Source organism: Globicephala melas, chromosome 10, assembly GCF_963455315.2.
Source record: "Globicephala melas chromosome 10, mGloMel1.2, whole genome shotgun sequence".
NCBI classification, from domain to species: Eukaryota; Metazoa; Chordata; class Mammalia; order Artiodactyla; family Delphinidae; genus Globicephala; species Globicephala melas.
Genome location: NC_083323.1, coordinates 63480929 through 63504702, shown reverse-complemented (window position 1 = coordinate 63504702; position 23774 = coordinate 63480929). Strand labels below are relative to the sequence as shown.

The 23774-nt window shown below is 47.6% G+C and overlaps 1 protein-coding gene across 1 annotated transcript; it reads right to left on the bottom strand.

Annotated features, from left to right (window-relative positions):
* Positions 1–899: 899 nt before the first annotated feature.
* Positions 900–20269, bottom strand: ARF3 (ARF GTPase 3). Its single transcript, XM_030835218.2, has 5 exons — positions 20039–20269; positions 5652–5891; positions 4725–4835; positions 4364–4488; positions 900–3792 (listed from the first exon to the last, which is right to left on the bottom strand). Exons 2-5 carry the CDS (start codon positions 5797–5799, stop codon positions 3631–3633), a joined length of 546 nt encoding a protein of 181 aa, XP_030691078.1. The 5' UTR covers positions 5800–5891; positions 20039–20269; the 3' UTR covers positions 900–3630.
* Positions 20270–23774: the final 3505 nt, after the last annotated feature.

Genomic DNA, 23774 nt, shown 5'->3' with positions numbered 1-23774 from the left:
AATACAAATGATATACTTCACACTGGTACTTGGGGCTCTCAGACCTATTATATGCCTAAATCCTGTCCCTTTCCCATATCAACAGGTTGGGAAGACCTCTGTCCTCAAAGCTTAAGAAAGTGGTAAGAGTCGGGAAGACCTGCCGGGCTCATCCAGACCTCACCCCACCCCCACCCCAAGAAAGGGTAGCACCACCCCTTTCTTTGCCTGAGTAATAGCAGGAGAGGAACACAGGAGTGGTGGGAGTGGGATGGGAGGATAGAGGCTTGTCTTTTGCCTCGAAACATTATCTCTGGATGAGGCTTGGCTTCCTGACAATGGGGAACCACACACCTAAAGCAGAGGTGACGCAGGGCCATCGGCTGTAAGGAGGATCAAGTTCATTATACTACTCAGACCTCTACCCTTCACGCTTACTCACTACCAAAATCCAGAACTAGATGGGTGAACAGACTCCAATCTATGGATGAGGGGACCCTGTTCCAACTGGAAGCACCTGATGTGCAGGCCTGGGGAGATCTGAGAGTGGAGGCAGTGTGGGGCACTCCAAATTCAGGGCCCTCTAGCTAGTGAAGTCCCTAATGTCCACTAAAAGGTGATAAATATGGCTAAGTTCAGGGTTAAACCCTTTACAATTAGAAAGGCAAAGTCACGAAGCCCTCACACTCTGGGGCCCAATTCATTTAAGCTCCCTTTTGGGGTATGACGGGAAATAGTAAGCAGTGTGGAGATGAACCTAAGCTCCTCTATAACCTCACTCTCCCCAGTCAGGGGTACGCTTTACCCCGCTGCTGAGGGAAAGAGCAGTCTGGAGAGCGGGACCAGAAGCAGAAGTACCCTCACCATTCAACACTGTCCCAGGGCTGCTGCACATCAAGGATGAAGGTCTGCTCCAGAGCTGCATAAAACAAGTTTAATTTCCAACCAGGGTCACAGTCATCGCGTATCCCACATTTTGAGCAAGGAGAGAGAAGGTGAGTTATTAAACATATACAGTCTACATTCCAGAGCAGGAAAAAAGAAGAGAAAAACCAGTTCAGAACTGCAGTTACCACTGTAACACCACAAACTTTTAGGGGGGAAATTTAGGGGAAATCCCCAGGGAGAAGAAAGGCTGGAACAAAGGAAAGCAAAAAATTAAACCTACCGGAGGAGAGTGGGGGAGGGAGTGGGCAGAAATGGAATGAAACACCCAATCCCAAAAGAGCTTTTAGGTGAATGGGAATGTAGAAAGGGCCAGCCTAGCAGCCTGGGATACTACCAAGATCACTTACTGCCCCCTGCTGGACAGATCCCCAAGCAGCACTTACATAACCTCTAAGGCTGCTTCCTAACACCCTCAGCCCCACTAGTCCCTGAAGCCCCCCAAACCAAGGTGGAGGTGGGTCTAAAATGAGAAGAACCCATTTAGGACTGGCATCTACCTAGGCAGGGTCAGAGAGGGCGTGAGGAAGGAGAAGAGGCAAAGTCCTCACCAACCACAAAGGTACAGAGTGAAGAATCCTAAGTAAGAAAGAACCAAGGAAAGGGGAGACAAATAGGCAACAGCAGTGACTAAGTTGAGAAGGCAAAGGAAAGGGTTCAGGGAGGGAGAGGCAACAGGGGCAGGAGCAAAAAAAATCGGACAAAATAGAGACAGAGGCAAAGAAAAAGTGTGGAGGGAAGCATTTGTGGGGTCAGGGGAATGAGCGCATGTTAAAATGAGACAGAAGCTCCAGCACCCCCCTCCCCCCACCAAACACACACACACACACACACGCATACACACATACAAGGCCTAGAGAGCAAGAGACCTGCATACACCCGCTGCACCTCGGGTAAGTAACACATCACTAAGGAGCTGGCACTGAGGGAGACACCCCTGGAACCTCTCTTTCACAGTTCAGTCTGGGGTGGGGTGGGGGGTATTGATCCTCCTGCTGTAGACAAAGGTGACAGGAAGCCTAGTCCCATGGGGTGGGGCTTGGGACAGCCCTTCTGGGAAGGGGTCCCCCAGCCACGCTGTGGAGGCCCTGGGCCCTGACGTTAGCAGAAAGGTTACGGGCGGCTGTCTTGGAGCTCAGGGCGCAGCCAGCACACACAGGAGCCCACAGAAAAGCCACGGCTTCACAGAAACCTCAGAAGTCAGGACCCAGGCCAGGATCTCAGGGACAAGCGCCTCCTGTAGACAGAGACATAGTAGCAGCAGCTTCTGAACAACTACATAATGATGAAGGGAGGACTCTGAAGACCGCCGCATCCCACCAGCACCAACAACCACTTCAGATTCCTATTCCCTCCATTCCAACGCCCAGACCCATTTATGGGAGGTGGGTGAAGAGGGCAGGAAAAAGCTGTTGGGATGGAGAGGGAGGACAGCAGGATGGTCTGAGGGTCTGGAAACAAAGTTTTCACCCTTCAGCACATCCTGGACTAGAGAGAACTGGAGAACAGGGGGATTGATACTGAGGTCTGCTATGTCACCCCCACTCCCCGCTCCTCATTAAACCAGCCAGCCAGCTCTGGTCAGACCAGCACAACTACCAGGGTGAGGAAGCTTCTGACAAAGGACAGATGAACCACCCAGCCCCAAGATCAGAAGATGGGGGGATAGGAAGGCAGGAATAGGACTGATCTGTGTATCACCTTCTCCTAATAACAAAAGAGGATGAAGATGGAAAACCTGAGCCCCTCTCCCCAGTGCCCTGGGTCCCAAATACACCCCATGGTCTTGCTACCTATCCCCACCTCCCACCTAAAGCTCCTGAGGAACAGATTTAAGGATGAGGGGGAGGATCAGCTGAACACTCTGAGCTGGTAAGAGTGAGTGGGTTCCTCTCTCCTTCCCACTAAAAGGCAGGGCAGAATGGCATCTCCTTGGGAACCGTCATCTAGAGATAAATGCCACCCCCCTGCCCTAAGCGGGGTGGAGAGGGATAAAGGAAGATGGTGGCAGAAAGTCCATCATCTGTCCTATCATCCAGGAAAACACCTACCTGCAGAGGAGAGGAACCAGTGCAGGACTGGGGCAGCCTTCCCTCCCCCTCCTTCCCTTTATCTCAACAACATGGGAGGGGAAGATGATAGGCGAGAGTGGGCAATGTCCTGGCTCCAAGCCCTGAGCTGCACTCCACCCTCCACCCGCTCCTTGGCCCCCATTATATATCTCTCTATACAGGTATATACACGCGCACACATGCACGCACACAGAGAGGCCCGTGCAGTTTCCATGTAGAACAGGGGGAGAGCGGCAAAGGAAAGGAAGACGGGGAGCAGGAGAGGGGCCTATGGGGAGAGAGGAGGGACTCAGATGCCAAGAGCACACCAACCGGAGCCAAACGAAACCAGCTGGAGAGAAAACCCCATCCCACCTCCCAACCCCAGAGCTTGGGGAGGGGGGCACCCCATGAAACCATAACAACCTTGTTTTTGTTTTAAATCCGGTAAATTGGAATGATTCATCATTACGACAGCAACTGGGGACTGGTCATGGAGGGGGGAGGGGAGGGAAGGGGAGGCAGGACTCCTGTTGGGCATACGGACATGATACCCAGGGCCCTGGCCACACTGGCAACAGGAAGGAAGGGCAGGGCTGGGGCAGGGAGACAGCAGGGGCGGGTGGGGCGGTCGGACAGGGCTGGTGTCTGGCTCTCACTTCTTGTTTTTGAGCTGATTGGCCAGCCAGTCCAGGCCTTCGTACAGCCCGTCCCCGCTGGTGGCACAGGTGGCCTGAATGTACCAGTTGCGGTGACGCAGGGAATGCAGGCCCAACTTGTCTGTGATCTCAGCAGCGTTCATAGCATTAGGCAAATCCTGGAGCACAAGGGAGACACACGAAAAGGAGCTTCAGGATCTTTCGAAGGCTTCTAGAGCGACCATCTACCACAGACTTGTAGACTAGCACCCTCTCCTCCTCCTTCAGTGTAGGAACCCAGAGCAAGATCCTAAAGAACTACTCTGGATTTAATCATCCTAGAACTCCGGATCCAAGGCACTAAAGATCATTCCACTGAGGAGATGGAAACCAAATATGGGTTGGCAGGGAAGTGGAGATGTGATTCAGACTGGACGTACAATCAGGTCTGTCTGACCATAAGAGTGAGGGCAGTTCCACCAAAGTAGACAATAGGTAAGAAAAAAGAGGGACAGGAGGTGAAGGATCTACCACACCAGTCCCTCTGGACAGAAATGTTGCTAATTAAAGCTGGGACGGAATGGGGTGGGGACAAGAAGAAGAGCACGAAGAAGCCAACTAATCAGATTTCCCACACTTTCAAAACTGAGAGCATAGTCACGGGGCTTCCCGCACAGTGGGCCCCAAGACCCCATGATTTCCACGGCCAGGCTGCCCTCTCTCAAACCCAGGGGTAGGGAGATGTCACACCTGCTTGTTTGCAAAGACAAGGAGCACAGCATCCCGGAGCTCATCCTCTGCCAGCATCCTCATCAGCTCCTCCCGGGCCTCATTTACTCGCTCCCGATCATTGCTGTCGACCACAAATATCAACCCTAGGGAGGCAGAACATGGGCTGCACAGAGACGACAGATCAACTCCCCTCCCCCACCACCAAAAGATAACACCCTCCTTATACCCTCCAAATATCTGCTCCCTTTTCTCCTTGTCTCTCACCCCTAGGAACCGCAGCAGGGCAAAAGTTGGTTACCGATAACCAAGAACAATAGCCATACTCTCTGCTCACACCCAACCAACCCATGCCAGTCCATGGGCAATTCACATGCCCTACCTTGGGTGTTCTGGAAGTAGTGTCTCCAGAGAGGCCGAATCTTGTCCTGGCCACCCACATCCCAGACTGTGAAGCTGATGTTCTTGTACTCCACTGTCTCCACGTTGAACCCTTTGGCAAAAACAGACAATGGTCACTTGGCCTGAAACACCAGGCCTGCAAACGATGCCCCAGTGGGCTGTTTGTTTCCCCCAGCCGTGGCCATGTCCTAGCAAGGGAAAGAAAGCTAGGGCTTCCTCAGACCTGGTGTTCCTTGACTTAGTCGTGGAAAGGCCAAAAAGAAAGCCTACGAGAAGTGGAAGAGGACGAAGAGGGCCAGTCAGGAAGTTCACAGTCACCTCGGTGAGACAACCTTCCCCGTTCATTCTCTCAGTTTTTGACTCTCCCTCCTGCAAAAGAAATGACTCAGCCCCACTCCTGTACCTTGGCCACGAGAGTCTGCCTCAGCTAAGAAGTAAGGCCTGTGAGGCAGAGTGAAGAACAAGAAGTGAGCTATAGTCCTGGAGCCCCAAATACAGAACCAGCTGCTGCTGCTGATCTGGAGCCGCCTTTACAAGGCAAATGTTCTCTCTCCTGCAGACAGGACTTAGCCGGGATCAGGGCCACCAAGGATCTAAACTGAAGCAATTCCAGGCCTCTGGCAGGAACATCAAAGCCCTTCACCTGCTTTTCAAACAACAGAGAACAAACCAGCTCAGTGCCTGAGGGCCACTGTCAGGTGCCAGGCTGAAGTTCCCGCATTAGAGAGGGTGAGGGTAGACAGGCAAACAGCAGCCCCAGCACCTGCTAGTAAGCTAAATAACCATTCTTCCCTGAACCCCACAAACTGCAAGGACTTGCCTGGTGGCCAGATGGGGGATCTAGGAATGGGGCCCCTGTCTGGCTCAGCGGCTGGCATGAAAGCCTACATCCAAGCTGTGCCCTTACCAATGGTGGGAATCGTGGTGACGATCTCGCCCAGTTTTAGCTTGTACAGGATGGTGGTCTTTCCTGCGGCATCCAGGCCCACCATCAGGATGCGCATCTCCTTCTTCCCAATCAGGCTCTTGAGAAGGTTTCCAAAGATATTACCCATGATCACAGCAGCCGCTTTCTGAGGACAGCGGGGCGCAGTGAGGGCAGTGGCAGTCTTGTTTTGGCTTGGTTCCTGGTATGGAGGACTTGATCCTAGGCAAAGAAATGCAAACTTATTACCACCATCTGCTTGTCAGGATTTCACATTAATGGCACTGGCTAAAGTCATGGCTGGAGTTCTTTCATGACAAACTGAGAGCCTGAGGGTACTAAGAAGATCAAGGCCCACTCAGACACATCCTGAGCCTTTGGAAGCAGAGATAAAGCAGTGAACATCCAGGACCCCAGTTTCTGCCAGTAATCTACCCATGTGACTTTGGATGAGTTATTTCACCTGTCCTTATCTGCACCTGTAAATGGAGGGGGTTGAACTAGATGATTTCTAAAGTCCCTTCAGTCCTGAAATTCTACTCTATACCCCAAGGCATTGGGAGACCATTAATGCCTCTGCCTCCCCCAACCTTACCCTGAGACTTCTGGAAAGGGTGGGAGAGGAGGGAGTGGAATGAGGAGTGGCTCTTTGTGACTCCTAACGAGGTTCAGGCTTGCCAGGTTCCCAAGGTTTATGCTCTCAGCTCTAATCAAGACACTCTGCTTCTTCCCTTCCTATATCTCTACACCTTCCTTCTACACACCAAAATTAATGAGGAAGAAATAAGAAAGCAGCACTCCTAAGAGAGGCTGATCTTTTCCACTCTGTGAAATGCCAGCTGCTAACATCATGCCCTGTTCATACAACAGTGCACTGAGAGCTGGGAGATGGGGTAGCGAGAGGCTGCCCCTCATTCCTCAGCCACATAGGTCCTAGGCTTGCTGTGGCCCGTCCCAGGACAGCTGCTCCACATGGCCACCTGCAATGAGGCAGTCAGCTCATCCTCTGCCTCTGCTCTAAGCCCCTTCGGTCTATTCTCCACAGAGCAGCCAGACTGATTTTAAAGCCAAAACCAGGTCATGTTGATCCTCTATTCAAAACCCTCTCTGGGCTTCATAGCTCCTTTTCAGTAAAACCCAAAGCCATACCACGGCCTATAAAGTCCGGCACAATCTGCATTCCCGTTTCTCTCATCAGATCTCCTACTCTCCCCTGTGTATACTCCACTTCAGTTCCCCAATACCTTCCTGCCTCAAAGCTTCTGTCCTTGCTGTTCACTCTGCCTGGAACGCTCCTCTCCCAGACAACCTTCAGGGAGCACTCCCTCACATCCTTCGGGCATCTGTTCGACCGTCACTTTATCAAAGAGGCCTTCCATAACCACCTATAACATACACACACCACTCTACACCATTTATCCCACTTTATTTTTCTTCATAGCATTTATCACCATCTGACACGTTACGTATTTGTTTCCTGCTGTACTGTTTTTCTCCTCCTACTGTAATGTCAGCTCCTTATCTATTTTGTTCCCTGCTGTGTTCCCTACCTTGACTAGTACCTGGCACCCAGTAGCTGAATAACTGAACTAACTCCCAGGTCTCTACTGACCTGACTAGCAGTTCACTCAGGTTAGACATTTCTGCCTGCTACATAATCGGGAAAGATGAAGGGAGCAGTTGGAACACTACAAAAATACAAAATGCCTCTCTGCCCACCCCATCCACCGCCCCCGACAGACAGAATCAGAGTCATTCATTCCCTCTCTTCTTCCCTCCCTTCTCTATGGCTCAGGACAGCCACAGAAATGAATCTTTGAAACAACAATGAAACGGGGGTTCAGAGTCACCCGTGCCAGCCAGTTCTCTGGGCCCGCGGGAGACATGCATCAGCGGGCAGCTTATTCGGCAATCGCCATATGCCAGCAGCTGGCATTCTCTACAGAGTCTAGGAAGCAGAGATAAACACACGCACACCCCAAACCCAGTAGGCGAAAGAACAGGTTAAGACAGAGTGCACCCAAACCCAAGAATGTGAAAGGTGGATGGGGAGGAACCCTATTTACAAGCTAAAGCATGGCGGGGTTTGGTGGGAGTTTAGTTGTTTTTTCAAAAACGATTTCAGGTTTTTTTGTTTGTTTCCTACTCTCCTCAGTTTGCAGCGAATTCCAGACCAGTACAAAGGAGCCAGATCAACAGCTCCTGGAGACCAAAGTACTAGTTTGTCCAAAAAACAGAAACAATGAGTGCTTATAGAGTGTTTCATCTTCAAAGACCTCCCCAGACATCCACTAATGAGCCAGGCGTGGTGCTCCGGGTAGGTTCTGCAGATGAGCCCTGCCCCTGACCCAGAGCGCTCACATCCGGGGGGAGGGCCTGGCTCAACTTTGGCCTCAACTTCAGTCAAGTCGCCCACTAGCCATCCTCCCTGCTCATCCTGCCTCAACCACCCAGGCAGACAGATTCCCGAGGATTCCTGAGGCAGGAGGGGACACCTGCCCAGCTAATAAGATCAGATCCCGCCAACCTTGGTAATCTGTGGTAGACAGACTTCTGGTTCTGCTGCCATCACTTCCAGAAATTTAGACCTTCCCCAAGTCTTCCTAGTTTTTATCTTGTCTCCAGTTCAGGTGTCATTTCCTTCAGCTCCAGATGATACTCTGCTTTAAAGCTTAAGTAACAGGCTTTGGCCCAGATTCTGAACTGAATTTATACCATACATTTACCTTGCTTTCCTTCATGACTGGAACTGTTGCTGGCTGAATGATTACCAACTGTGAGTCGAGCAGTGGCTGAAAGATATCCCTTGCCGCAGAACATGCATACACTGTCCTTTGGTTTGCTCCTTTGCGAAGCTCTCATGCTAAAGTCTTGGTTCAAAATCTGATCCCAGTGTTACACTTATTTCTATTTTCTGGCATGCTACATAAAGCACCCTGAATTATCTGAACCACTCAAGTAGCACTACGTTATGGAGTTTTTTCTTCTTTTATAAGTCTGTATGTTTACCGTCTCCCCAAGTTAACTGTGTACTCACCACGGGCAAGGACTATGCCTTTTATTTATTTGGGATCTTTCCTTGCTCCCAGTGCCAAGCCCCCCGTAGGAGTTCAGTCAAGCACACTGGCTAATTTTAGCCTCATCTGAGGAGGTCCTTCTATCATTTCTTCTGTCCCAGCGGTTATCTCCGGGTAATGCACAGATGGTTGCTTAGCTTTCCTGTCAATTCTTGGCCATTTTCCACATATACTGACCGCAAGACTGGTTTGGGAAAGCCATGAAAGGATCAGAAGACTAAAATTGGTAAAATTTTCTCTTGTCATTTAATACTCAGTGGGGCTGATAGATAACTAACAAAATATTCAAGTAGTTACCATGTGGCCCCCATGACAGCCCAAAGCCTTGAAATTAATGGACATTACAACTCTTCTTTAATATAATCAGGAGCTTGACTCAGATGAACATTCCAAAGGGGGTGCTGGCTTTCTTGTCTTGGCTTCCCCTGTGCCTGTTTCCAGATAGCATACTGCCCCTACCATCAGGATGGCGGCCACTTTCAGCTTTGTGCCATGAATACAAATCTATGGCTATCTAGCCAATTCTCACTTTCACCATAATGCATTCCTAGAGAAAGCTCTGGGAAGCAGATGGCAAACAAACAAAACCTGGATTGTATCCCTACGTACTGTACTGCCTATAGTCATTCTCTTTTGCCACAGATGGCACTCCTGTGTCAAGAGGGCAAAATACCAGGGTTCTATGGGCTGGCAGAAACAGGAAGCAGTTAAAACTAAAGGTGAGTGGCTCGAGATGAAAAATGGAATATAGTAATATCTCTATGAACAAAGAGTATGTCTCAACATTCTATTCTACAGTTACAAACTTTGTTATCTCCTCCCTATGCGCGACACTGCAGGAGTTCAACCAAGCACACTGGCTGATTTAAGCCTCACCTGAGGATGTCCTCACCGACAATCACTTACTGCCCCCAATCCCTCTCTCCCACCCTCCAGGAGGGGCAGGCTATTGCTATCACTGTTCAGTTATCTGGACTTGAGGCATGCCTGCTCCACCCTCCAGGGGATTCTGAGAGTCACAGCTCAGTCTGCCACACACACTGCCCACTCCTGATGCAGAAATGTGTCCTGAGACACCCCGAGGGGACTCCTGATCCAGCACCTCCTCTTCAGGCTGCATGGGCCCAGGGAAAGGACGACCAGAGCTTCCCAAATCCTGTGCTGCCCAGGCAGGGTGCACTAAACTGCAGGTGCAGCTTTATTCCCAAACAACCTTCCAATTGAGATAATCACGAATAGAATCTCTATTAGATGCTATTTTTAGCACAGCCAATGGAGCAGACCAAAAAATTTAAGAAAACCAAAGCAGGGTCTGCCTGTATTTAGTTTCCTTAGTGCAGCTGGCTTGTGACCTCTGTAAACTTTCCAAATTTTTGCCTCAAGAGCACTGTAATCAGCACACAAGAACTCCCAGATTAGTATCTCAATGAATTCTATTAGGCTCAAAGATTTCCCAAAGCCAAGAAACAGCTTCTGATGCCAGCTTCCATCCATTCATTAAACATTTATTGAGTATAATGAACCAGGGATACAGAGGAAGACAGTTTCTGCCTTCATGAAACTCAGTCAATGGGAGAGAAAGACTAGGAAACAGAGGATTACTGTGGGAAGATAAGAGTGGGATAAGCACATAGTTTTACGGGGACAGAAAGCTGGAGCAGTTACTCAAGACTGGAGGATAAAGGACAATTCCCAGACATGATTCTCAGGTCACACCTGAGCTGACTCTTAAAGGAAGAATAGGAAATAATCAGACACTAAGGAATAGGGAAGGTGGGAGAGGGAACAGAGTGTGCACAGGCACAAAGACCTGAGTTAGAGAGGGCATTTATTAGCCAAATACAGGTGCGACTAGGAGGTCATTTATGTGGATGCAGCATGGTGAGTAAAAGGAAGGATGAGGCTGGAGAGAGAAGCAGGAGCTAAATCATGAAGGGCCTTAAAGGTCATACTGGGTAACATGATCAGATACGTGCTTTAGAGACCATCCTGGGCTTCCCTGGTGGCGCAGTGGTTAAGAATCCGCCTGCCAATGCGGCGGGCACGGGTTCAAGCCCTGGCCTGGGAATATCCCACATGCCGCGGAGCAACTAAGCCCGTGCGCCATGACTACTGAGCCTGCGCTCTAGAGCCCGCGAGCCACAACTACTGAAGCCCGCGCACCTAGAGCCCGTGCTCCGCAACAAGAGAAGCCACTGCAACGAGAAGCCCACGCACCACAATGAAGAGTAGCCCCCACTCGCCACAACCAGAGAAAGCCTGCGCACAGCAACGAAGACCCAACGCAGCCAAAATTTTAAAATAAAAAATAAATAAAGATCATTCTGGGGCTTCCCTGGTGGCGCAGTGGTTAAGAATCTGCCTGCCAATGCAGGGGACACGAGCCCTGGTCCGGGAAGATCCCACATGCCACGGAGCAACTAAGCCCGTGCGCCACACTACTGAGCCTGAGTTATAGAGCCTGCGAGCCACAACTACTGAGCCCGCGAGCCAAAATTACTGAAGCCCGCACGGCTAGAGCCCGTGCTCCGCAACAAGAGAAGCCACTGTAATGAGAAGCCGGCACACTGCAACGAAGAGTAGCCCCAGCTCGCCGCAACTAGAGAAAGCCCCACGCAGCTACTAAGACCCAACTCAGCCATAAATAAATAAATAAATAAATAAAAGACCATTCTGACAGCAGTTTAGGGAATAAGTTAAAAGGGGGAAAGACTGGAAGCATAGAGACCACTTGGGAGGTACAGTAATACAGATAAGAAAAGTTCTGAAACAGAGGTGGCAATAGAGAGGACAGAACAGATTTGAAACAACAAAATAGTAAAATCCACAGGATTTAATGACTAATTAAATGTAGGAAGGAAGAGAAGAGTCAAAGATGATTCCCAGGTTTCTGGCCTGTGTGATTCAGTGGCAATTCTTTAGGCAGAAAACATAAGAGGAACAGATCTGAGAGCGAAGATGTTTGTTTTTAGATTAACGCGAATTTTGAGGTGCTACGGTATGAAGCTCAGGAGAAAAGTCTGGTCTGGGTATATGGAATCATCTGCATAGATAGTAACTGAAGCCCCAAGAGGAACCAAGATGATCCAGTATGGCAGCAGTTACGGGCTGCCTACCAACAGCCACCTTCCCCTTCTTTCTTCTAACAGAACCCCTACTTTGTTCAGATGTTGGCAGGGAGTGGGTATGAACTACCCCTCGCCAGCCCTAGGGTATGAAAACTGATCAGCTGAAGGGATGTGGGCATTCCATTTCTCTTGCCAATGACCGAGTCACGAATGTTTAGGCACTACCTAGGGCAATAAAGATGTAAGGAAAGTCTGCTGGGAGTATCTGGGAAAGTTTTCCTCAATCTTAAAAAAGAACATATGTCAATGCTCTCTCGTCCAGCCTTTGGATGTTAATGTAGAAGGGTGAGATGCTGGAGTATCTTGGGTACATGAAGGGACAGACATAAGAACACTAGGATATCAGAGCAGAAAAACTGAGAAAACTTGGGTCCTTAATAACACTGTCAAGTTGCTGGATTAAAAAAATAAATAAAAAGTTATGTGGCAGCCTGGAAGGGAGGGGAGTTTGGAGAATGGATACATGTATATGCATGGCTGAGTCACTTTGCTGTGCACCTGAAACACAGCAAGGATTAACACTGAAATTAACGATTAACCTGCAACGATTAACATTGTTAATCGGCTATACTCCGATATAAAATAAAAGGTTAAAAAAAAAAATAAGTGTTCTACCCCTGGACTACTTCTGTGTGTGGTAGAATATACATAACATAAAATTTACCATTTTAACCATTTTTAAGTGTACAGTTCAGTGGCATTAAGTACACTCACACTATTGCACAACCATCACCACCATGCATCTCCAGAACTTTTTCATCTTCCCAAACTGAAACTCTGTACCTATTAGACAATAACCCCCCTCTCCAGCCCCTGGAAACAACCACTCTACTTTCTGTTTCTGAATTTGACTATTCTAGGTATCTCATAAATGTGGAATCAAACAATATTTGTCCTTTTGTGTCTGGCTTATGTCACCTAGACTTGTTGCTACATGTTTAATAAATCCTTTGATTGTTTGAGCCACAGGTGTGTTTTCTATCTTTTGCAACTGACACATCTTAATTGATATATCTAGGAAGAGTGTGTACAGTGAGACAGGAGAAAAGGCCAAAGTCAGAAACCTAGGGCACATCAACATTTAAAGCAGTGGGCAAAAAAGAAGGCCAGGAAAGAGAGTAGGAAGCAACCAAAAGGGTAGAAAGGAAATCAAGAGAGTGAGACATCAGAGACACCAATGAGGAAAGAACATTTAAAAAAAAAGGAGGGTCAAAGGCTGTAGAAAGGTCAAATTAAGATAAGGCCTGAAAAATACCTACTGAACTTAACTACTAGGCAATCAGTGATGACCCTGTTATAAATTAGAACATATCTAACTAAAATTAGCCTCCATTTAACTCAACTAGCAGCATTTAGGCTCAAGCCAGAATCCTACGCCAGTTTCCCTTCTAGTCTGAGAGGAAGACTCCAGTACAGGATGACCTGAAGGAGGCCACAACACCAAGTGAAGAAGGATTCTAAATTGCCCTGATAAAGACCCAAACACCGAGAAAGGGTATGGCTTTTCCTACGGACAACCCTCAGCAAATGAGTCAGAGCAGAGCATTAAGTCTGTTTCAGAATACATGACTTCGCTAGATAAAACAGTGGCCGGATAAAAACTAGACTCATTTGTTTCCTTGGAACATTCTGTGGCACTACCCTCTCACCAAAGCTTTCAGCTTGCCCTATTCTTAGAACCTGACCAGTTTACAACTGCACCATCTCCTGATATTTGATGGCTGCTCCAATGCCCACACCGATAGCCTTGGATATCCAGAACACTGTACTTTCCTAATTATAAAATCACTTAAATTCCATGAGTAATCAGCCTAAAGCCCTAGTAAATCTTTGCCCCAATCTGGTCCCACTATGCAGGTCAAGATGGAACTGCCAATCTTAAAATGTGTATGGAGACACAAAAGACCCCGAATAGCCAAAGCAGTCTTGAGGGAAAAAAACGGAGCTGGAGGAATCAGACTCCCTGACTTCAGACTATGCTACAAAGCTACAGTAATCAAGACAATATGGTACTGGCACAAAAACAGAAATATAGATCAATAGAACAAGATAGAAAGCCCAGAGATAAACCCACGCACCTATGGTCAGCTAATCTATGACAAAGGAGGCAAGGATATACAATGGAGAAAACACAGTCTCTTCAATAAGTGGTGCTGGGAAAACTGGACAGCTACATGTAAAAGAATGAAATTAGAACACTCCCTAACACCATACACAAAAATAAACTCAAAATGGATTAGAGACCTAAATGTAAGACCAGACACTATAAAACTCTTAGAGAAAAACATAGGAAGAACATTCTTTGACATAAACCACAGCAAGATCTTTTTTGATCCACCTCCTAGAGTAATGGAAATAAAAACAAAAATAAACAAGTGGGACCTAATGAAACTTCAAAGCTTCTGCACAGCAAAGGAAACCATAAACAAGATGAAAAGACAACCCTCAGAATGGGAGAAAATATTTGCAAATGAATCAACAGACAAAGGATTAATCTCCCAAATATATAAACAGCTCATGCAGCTCAATATTAAAACAACAAATAACCCAATCCAAAAATGGGCAGAAGACCTAAATAGACATTTCTCCAAAGAAGACATACAGATGGCCAAGAAGCACGTGAAACGCTGCTCAACATCACTAATTATTAGACAAATGCAAATCAAAACTACAATGAGGTATCACCTCACACCAGTTAGAATGGGCATCATCAGAAAATCTACAAACAACAAATGCTGGAGAGGGTGTGGAGAAAAAGGAACCCTCTTGCACTGTTGGTGGGAATGTAAATTGATACAGCCACTATGGAGAACAGTATGGAGGTTCCTTAAAAAACTAAAACTGGAATTACCATACGACCCAGCAATCCCACTACTGGGCATATACCCAGAGAAAACCATAATTCAAAAAGACACATGCACCCCAATGTTCACTGCAGCACTATTTACAATAGCCAGGTCATGGAAGCAACCTAGATGCCCATCGACAGACGAATGGATAAAGAAGATGTGGTACATATATACAATGGAATATTACTCAGCCATAAAAAGGACTGAAATTGGGTCATTTGTTGAGACGTGGATGGATCTAGAGACTGTCATACAGAGTGAAGTAAGTCAGAAAGAGAAAAACAAATATCGTATATTAACGCATATATGTGGAACCTAGAAAAATGGTACAGATGAATCGGTGTGCAGGGCAGAAACTGAGACACAGATGTAGAGAACAAATGTATGGACACCAAGGGGGGAAAGCGGCAGCGGGGGCAGGGGTGGTGGTGGTGTGATGAATTGGGAGATTGGGATTGACATGTATACACTGATGGGTATAAAATGGATGACTAATAAGAACCTGCTGTATAAAAAAATAAATTAAATTAAATTAAAACATTTTTTAAAAAAAGATGGAATTGCCAGTGCACAGATGAAAACAGGAGGCAATGATTTGGACAAAGCCACCCATCATAGAGCAGCCTAAGGATACAGAAGACAGGGAATCACCTGCCTTGAGCGATAAGAGCCATCTGTGATCCCCTAGCACCTCAAACACACTTCTACTCTTATTCACCTTTGTGGGTTTTGCTTCCCAGAGCTGGAACTTCCCAAATAATGTGCCTTTAATGCAATACAGGTCAGCTGGAGATACTGGTCCTGTCAATACTGGACAGCTAGGCAGGGCTTAGGGTGGCTAGAGCCCATGGGCCAGTCATCTCAGGTTGCAAGCAGCTATGCCTATTTCACTATTACCATTTTCTCTGTATGCCATGGTGGGAAAAAGTTTGGGAAGTATTTCACTAGACCCTCAGTCCCTTGCCAGCAGGGACCATGCCTTACTCATGTTCCCAGCACCCAGCTCCATGACTGATCTGTAGCTAGTGACTGATATGCTTGTTGCTGAACACGGTTCTACTGATGATGGCAAACGTCTGCGAGGTTGAGGAAGACAGTACTCTTTAGGTGATCTCCAATCCTTTTCCTGTATCTGACAAACTGGAGAAGTGGCTTCCACGTTCTCAGAGCCCTAGGGTTCCCGGGATGGGATTCAGAGCCTGCCTGGGGAAAAGGGAGAACTATATGAGAGGCTCTAATTATGTTTGCCACTCTCCACCACTACCACAGCAGCAGCACTGTTATGCATTTTACGTATCAGACTTCAAATAAGATTTTATATAAGGTAAAGTTCAATTGCTTTTTTAAAAAAAAGTGGAGGATAGGGGACAAAACCACTCCAATAGAGAGCAAATGTTATTCTGCATCCTAAATCATGTTGAAATTTAAACATTTATGCTTGACACTCTTGTGTTTAAGCTCATAAAGGACAGGTTATGGGAATTCCCTGGAGGTCCAGTGGTTTGGACTCTGCGCTTTCACTGCCGAGGGCCTGGGTTCAATCCCTGGTTGTCAGGGAACTAAGATCTGCTACACCCAGGCATTTCACCTTTCTTCAGGAATATGGTGCTAATGGTGGATCCCTGAAATCTTGAGCCATTTCCCTTCTGGTCCATATGGTGCAGCAGATCCTTTGCAGAAGTCCATGACAAATCTCTAACACCTTCATAGACTCAGTTCTTTCCTAGACTACAATACAAAGCCTTCAAACATTTGTAGAACTTTCTCCAAAGGCTCCCCATGTCCTTTCATTATCAAAAAGCTTTATTAGCATTCTACCTATATTTGCAATAGATTTTGGAAAAGGTACAGTACACAGAATTACAGATATCGCAACTCTGGATCCTAATACAGTACATTCTGAAACAAAGGCAGACATTTAAAGGAGATATGACTAAGTGAAAAGAGTGGCCCAGGAAATGGAGGATGCTAAAATACTATCTGAAATCTAAAATGATGGGAGCCAGGAAACTAAATGCCCAACCTAGGACAATCAGGGTGCTCTTTTATGGAAGAGTCAACCATTACCTCAGAGTCACACTGAACACTATTTTTGAGCCCCCATATCCTCACCCTACATCCAAGTTGATAGTTCAGGGCCCCTGCCTTGCTCCAGCTTCACCTCCCACTCAGGCAACAGGAGCTGCCTCTGTGAGGCTGATGCTGAAAAAAAGATTTCATTGCTCGTAAGCCTACGACCAGCACAAGAAGTCATGGTAACAATCATCCCTCTACACAGGCGCTTCAGGCGGCAAGTTGTTCTTTTGTAAACCTCCTCTTTAAGGCAGCCCTGAGTGCTCATGTTATTATTTCTATGATGATGGTGATTATTAATAGCAGCTAACATTTACTTGAGGCTTACTATGTGTACTTTGTTTAATACTAAGTGCTTTACATGTATTATCTCATTTAATTCTCATGCCAACAGTATGCATAGGTACTATCATTATCATACTCTTTACAGATGAGGAAAATGAAGCTAAAAGAGGACAAATAATTTCACCAAAATCACACAACTAGTAATTAGCAGAGGCAGGATTTGAACTCAATTTTGTCTGATTCCAAGGTCCACACTCTTAATTACCATACCATTTTGCCTCCAAATTCACCTGCAACAAAAATGGTGAAGGGGGGCTTCCCTGGTGGTGCAGTGGTTGAGAGTCCGGCTGCCGATGCAGGGGACACGGGTTCGTGCCCCGGTCCGGGAAGATCCCACATGCCGCAGAGCGGCTGGGCCCGTGAGCCATGGCCACTGAGCCTGAGCATCTGGAGCCTGTTCTCCGCAATGGGAGAGGCCATAACAGTGAGAGGCCCGCGTACCACAAAAAAAAAAAAAAAAAAAAGGTAAAGGGAACTATGCGTACACCTGAAACTAAAACAATACTGTAAATCAACCATACCTCAATTTAAAAAAAAAAATGATGAGGAGAGCCAAATACAGTGACATGTTTTGAGTCTCAAGCCTCTTGACATCCACTTCTAAAGGTATTCCACAGAAAGCAGATTCCATCTGTAAGCAGATTCCACAATTTCCCTCAGTTATTGATTCAACTTTAACAAACCTGGTTTTAAAGAACTTCCTCCTTCTGACCAACAAATCCCACCCACTGTCCTCTGAGTCCATTTTCTCTATTATGACTCCAGTGGAAGAGACTAGCAGAGGTAAACACACTTTATGACCCTTTGTGCACTTAAGACTTCACTTCCACTCTTTTAGCCTGCTGTCTGCTCTCCTTTACACTTGCATTCAGTTTAATAATAGCAGCTACCATTCACGGGCACCAATTCTATGCCAGCCACCACATACATACACTGGCTCCCTTCTCCGTAATTACCAGGATCCCAATCTGCAGACAACACTCTGAAGGACTTAGGTCTAATGGAGAGACCCCTTTGCCCACAATGGGGAAGCAGGAGATCTGGGATTTCTGATAAATAATGACTCTGTGTTCTAATATTTTTCTTTTGGGGTCTTATTTTCATTATCCATGACTGTTTTTTGCCTCTTAGGAAGGTGGAGAGACCAAGACTTCTTAATTACAAAGGCTAAGGACCTTTACACTCTCACTCAGCTATCTTCAGGCACTCTCCTTGACAGCCAAGCCCTCTCCTCCTCTTTCCTTAAACTGTGGTCAGAAAACCTGAGTTCTGTTCATTCACATCCTGTATTCATCATGAGTGCCTACTGTGTGCCCAGATAGTGTGGGAGATACAAGATGGGATCCAATTCCTGAACTCAAAAAGCTTCTTTTCTTTGGAAAAGCAAGACATACACATAAAAATTTTGACTACGCAAGGTAATAACTATGCTGGGAGGCAGGAGGCATGTGTATATGGGATACAGGAGGACCCTTCCCAGCTGAATTCCACGGTCAATGATCCATTCTGTGAAAAGGTGAGGCAGCTTCTTTCTTAGAATGAGCTTTTCTAGACGTGTTATTCAAACTCGGGTCTAAGGTACAATGACCAATTCACTGACCCATTCCAGTCATAGCAAGTGGAGACCCCCCAACAACAAGCTCAAGACAAAATGGCAGCAAAGACTGTCAACACCTGATTAGGGACACGGAAGGAAGTATGCAGAGACTAGATTCTGCCCTGTTGCACTGACCCAAGCAATCAGACTCCTTGCAGCAGATCTCCTACCAAATAAAACTTTCATGCCATAGACCAGGGGTGACCCAATCCAACCGCGGCAGAGACAGGTTTTAAGTTACATTTCTCCCTCACCCGATGACCTCACTATTTCTTCTCACTCCTGACCACATACCACACTCCTCCTGGCCTGGCCAGAGAGAGACCAGCAGTAATACAACCCAGAAAGAAGGCAACTCCCCCAAAAGAGGAGCTACCACTTTGCTAATCAAGTGGCCCGTTTTCAACAGGGAATTCCACACACCCCCGCCCCCTTCCCGCAGACATTGGTATAAGCAATGGCTCCATTTTCTGTTCCGGGAATCCTGGTACTTCCTAAAGAAAGAAAGCGGATTGGAAGACAGAAACTCTGAGCCAGTGACAAGATGCTCCCTCCTCCTGTGAGACCGCCCCCGCTTCGCCTGGGGGAGGAAGGCACCACCTCTCTTCTCCAAGCAAGATCAGATCCCCTCCCCCTCCTCCTGCCTCCTCTCCTCTTGCTCCCCACCTGCTGCCCTCTTCCCGACTTGCGGTCCCCAAGACCCGAAAGCTCAGCCTCCACCAAATAGTGCCCCTGGAGTGCCCCACTAGCCTGTGTTCCCGGTTAATCCCTAAACCCCCTAAACACCCCTGCGCCACGATGCGGGGAGGGGGTGTCACCATAGCAAGGCTTCTCTCTGGTCTATTACTAAGGTGGAGAGGGAGAAGGGGTAGGAAAAAGCGACATTCCCTAGCCCTTTAATAGGAAAAAGATACAAAACAGCCATCACCGCCCCCGCGTCACCTCACCTTAGACTGCTTTCCTCCCCCTCAACCCCAACCCTTCAAAAGCCCACCTCCTGCAGGCGAGGGGAACCTAACTGCAGCCCAGGTCGCCCCCTTGTGCGAGGCGGAGGACAAATTCATGTGCGCCCTCCACCCCCACCCCAGCTCCGTGTCCTTCAAATGCGGGGGCAGGCGTGTGGCTGGCCCGGCGCCCCCTCTCCAAGCTCTCAGGTGGGAAGGACCACACCGGCCCATGCCAAGCAGTGCCGGGCGGGCGAGCGAGCAAGCGGGGGTGGGGGTGGGGGTCTACCTTCTCAGCTCCCACCCCGAGTCTCTCCTCTACCGGGACCCGCCTTCCCTCCTCCCCAGCCCCTCACCTGTTCCTGCTCCCAGCTCCGCCGCTGCGGCCGCCGCCTCCGCCCCCGCAGGTTCCGCTCGGCTCTCGCTCCACTCTCTCCGGCTCCCTCCGCCGATTTCAGCGCGGCTGCTCCCCTGGCCCCGCTCCCAGCTCCCTCCTTCCTTCCCTCCACCTAGCACCGGAAACCGCGAAGGCTACAGGAGCTGTACGGCGCACCCTCACCCCCAGACCAGGATACTTCCCACCTCCCCGATCGCGCGAGAACTGCGCGGCGGCGAGCGGCAGTTCTCGCGAGATCCATCACCATGGCAGCTGCTGCAGCAGAGGCAGCGGGCATCTGAGTGGAAGACCTGGCGGAGGCCGATGTGGGGGCTGGAAACTGCGGGCGGCGGAGGCGGGAGCTAGGAAATGGGGGTGAGACAGTGGGGACAGAGGTGAGAATCGCAAGCCTCAGAGCCATGTCTGTTATTTAAGGACTGGGCCGCATAATGGGCACACTGGAGACTGGGACTCCTTGGGCAAAGTCAGGAAGGAGCAGAAAATGAGTGAACAGCCCTTGCTTTGGACCTTAGCTCTCATCTTCATTTTTTTTTAAACTTTTTTTATATATACATTTATTTATTTATTTTTGGCTGCGTTGGGTCTTCGTTGCTGTGCGCGGGCTTTCTCTAGTTGCGGCAAACGGGAGCTACTGTTAGTCGTTGCGGTGCACAGTCTTCTCATTGCGGTGGCTTCTCTTGTTGCGGAGCACGGGCTCTAGGCGCGCGGGCTTCAGTAGTTGTGGCTCGCGGGCTCTAGAGCGCAGGCTCAGTAGTTGTGGCGCACGGGCTTAGTTGTTCCGCAGCATGTGGGATCTTCCCGCGCCAGGGCTTGAACCCGTGTCCCCTGCATTGGCAGGCGGATTCTTAACCATTGCACCACCAGGGAAGTCCTCAGCTTCATTTCTTAATCAGGGCTACGTGCACCCCCCTGAGAGCCCTCACTGCACCAGCGTTTCTACTCACTACTAAGACTAGGTTGCTTGGGGGTGAGAATCAAGAGATCCTTTCCATAGGGAAGAGGGAGAGTGATGAATTTAAGAGACTGAAGGAAACAGCTGGACACTGGGTCAGTTAGGAAGTTGGAACTTGAAAGACAAACGGTTGAAGACCAGTATTCAGAGGTATGGTTTGAGGATGTATACCTAGATGAGTATGAATTTTAGGATTACAAGGAAAGTGAGGGATTTTGCACCCGTGTTTCTCTATTCCTGCCAACCCCCACTTTCCTCACACTCATTTCTGCAGCTGGTCTAGACATGCAAATCTGCCTTGGAACAGTCACAGCTGTGATACAAGAAGGGCGCTAGTAATGCTAAGAATGGAAAAAGGTTCTTGAAGTGCCCTTTCTCCTCATTTACAGCAGTACAGATCCTCCTCAGCTTACAATGGGTTACATCCCAATAAACCCATCGTAAGTTAAAACATCTTAAGTCAAAAATGCGTTTGCACCTAACCTACCGAACATAATAGCTTAGCCTAGCCTGCCTTAAACATGTTCAGAACACTTACATTAGCCTACAGTTGGGCAAAATAATCTAACACAAAGCCTATTTTATAATAAAGTGTTGAATATCTTATGTAATCTATTGAATACTATACTGTACTTAAAGTGGAAAACAGAATGCTTGTATGGGCACAGAATGGTTGTAAGTGTATCAGTTGTTTACCCTTGTGATGGCGTGGCTGACTGGGAGCTGCAACTAGCTGCCACTGCCTAGCATCACATCAGGACATCATACCAAATAGCCTGGGAAAAGATCAAAGTTCAAAATTAATTTATAGTTTCTACTCGAGGCAGATCACTTTTGCACCATCATAAAGTAAAAAAATCGTAAGTCAAACCATTGTAAGTTGGGACCATCTGTACAAGGGAACACATGGCTCTTCCCTAAAGCTTGAGCCAAAATTGTTGCTTTTTAAATTTGTTTTTGTTTTTACCTTGTTTCTTGTCTCCTTCCAAGAAGAACTAGACTGGTAGATAGCTACATTCTGTCTACCCTGTATCCCTATCAATCCTTGGTGTATGAATTCACCAGTCCCTTCCTCTTATTTCAGTTTGGGGTTTTTTTGTTTTAAAGTCTTTATTGACTTTGTTACAATATTGCTTTATTGACTTTGTTACAGTATTGTCTTGTATTGACTCTGTTACAATATTGCTTTGTTACAACATTGTTTTTTGTTTTGGTTTTTTGGCTGGAGGCATGTGGGATCCTAGCTCCCCAACCAGGGATGGAACCCACACCCCCTGCATTGGAAGACAAAGTCTTAACCACTGGACCGCCAGGGAAGTACCCCCAGTTTGTTTTCTCTCTTATTTTAACCTGAAGAATAACACAACTCTGGAATGTGAAGTCAAGAGGCCCTTAATTTAAGATGGTGAAGGATGAGTGATAACCTACATGAGAAAAGAATCCAAAAAAGAATGCATATATGTATATGTATAACTGAATCACTTTGCTGTACACCTGAAACTAATACAACATTGTAAATCAACTATACTCCAATAAAATTAAGATATTATTTAAAAACAGAAAAAGGATGGTGAAGGATGATTGAAAACAAACTTATGGTTACCAAAGGGGAAATGTCTGGGGCGGGGGAGAGGGGAAGGAGGGTTAAATGAGGAGCTTGGGATTAACATACAGACAATACTATATTTTTTTTTAATAAATTTATTTATTTTTGGCTGTGTTGGGTCTTCGTTGCTGCAAGCGGGCTGTCTCTAGTTGTGGCGAGCGGGGGCTACTCTTCATTGCGGTGCACGTGCTTCTCATTGTGGTGGCTTCTCTTGTTGCAGAGCACAAGCTCTAGGCGCGCGGGCTTCAGTAGTTGTGGCACACGGGCTCGGTAGTTGTGGCTCGCAGGCTCTAGAGCGCAGGCTCAGTAGTTGTGGCGCATGGGCTTAGCTGCTCCGCGGCACGTGGGATCTTTCTGGACCAGGGATCGAACCTGTGTCCCCCGCCTTGGCAGGCGGACTCTTAACAACTGCACCACCAGGGAAGTCCCCACACTACTATATGTAAGATAGGTAACCAATAAGGACTTAATGTACAGCACAGGGAACTCTACTCAATATTCTGTGATAACCTATATGAGAAAAGAATCTGAAAAAGAATGAATATATGTATACATATAACTGAATCACTCTGCTGTACACTTGAAACTAACACAACAGTGTAAATCAACTGTACTCCAATAAAAGAAAAGAAAAGGTGGTGAAGGGTGAGATGGATAACAAGGATCATGTTTATAACAAAGAGAGTTGTATCCATCCTGGGCTATTGCCATTAAGGGCCTTTGCCCTCCTAAGCTCTCTGTTTTAAATGGCAGAAGACTCCTCTAGTGTTATTACCGACTCCTAGAGTGGGCCCTGTGATACCTCCACATGATTACTCTTCTCTTTTCCTAGAATTTTCTAGGCACACCCCACCAGGTTATGCCCACACACTGATCACCAAAATTATGCTTTGCAACTGCCCTTGCTAGTGCCTCAACCATACCAACATGCCTTGTGGGACTCTGACAGGAGGTGACACCTGTCAATGTTCCTGCCGAAGTCTTCAGATCCTCTCAAGGTTGGGCCCAGGTGTGACAGAAGGATGGAAATGGTGACAGTCTAGTATGGTTAGCAGCAAGTACCATGATATTTGAGTCAGAACTGTTGAATGGAACTGGAGAATCTCCCAGCCCTTCTATCCTTCACCGTCTGGAGTC

What these genes read in the sequence shown, in the direction of transcription:
- ARF3 (XM_030835218.2), bottom strand. Translation starts at nt 5,799, where the DNA reads ATGGGTAATATCTTTGGAAACCTTCTCAAGAGCCTGATTGGGAAGAAG. An exon ending in CTACTTCCAGAACACCCAAG is followed by an intron (nt 4,489 to 4,724) that starts GTAGGGCATGTG and finishes CTGCCTCCCTAG; the next exon opens with GGTTGATATTTGTGGTCGAC. An exon ending in TTGTCTTTGCAAACAAGCAG is followed by an intron (nt 3,793 to 4,363) that starts GTGTGACATCTC and finishes CTTGTGCTCCAG; the next exon opens with GATTTGCCTAATGCTATGAA.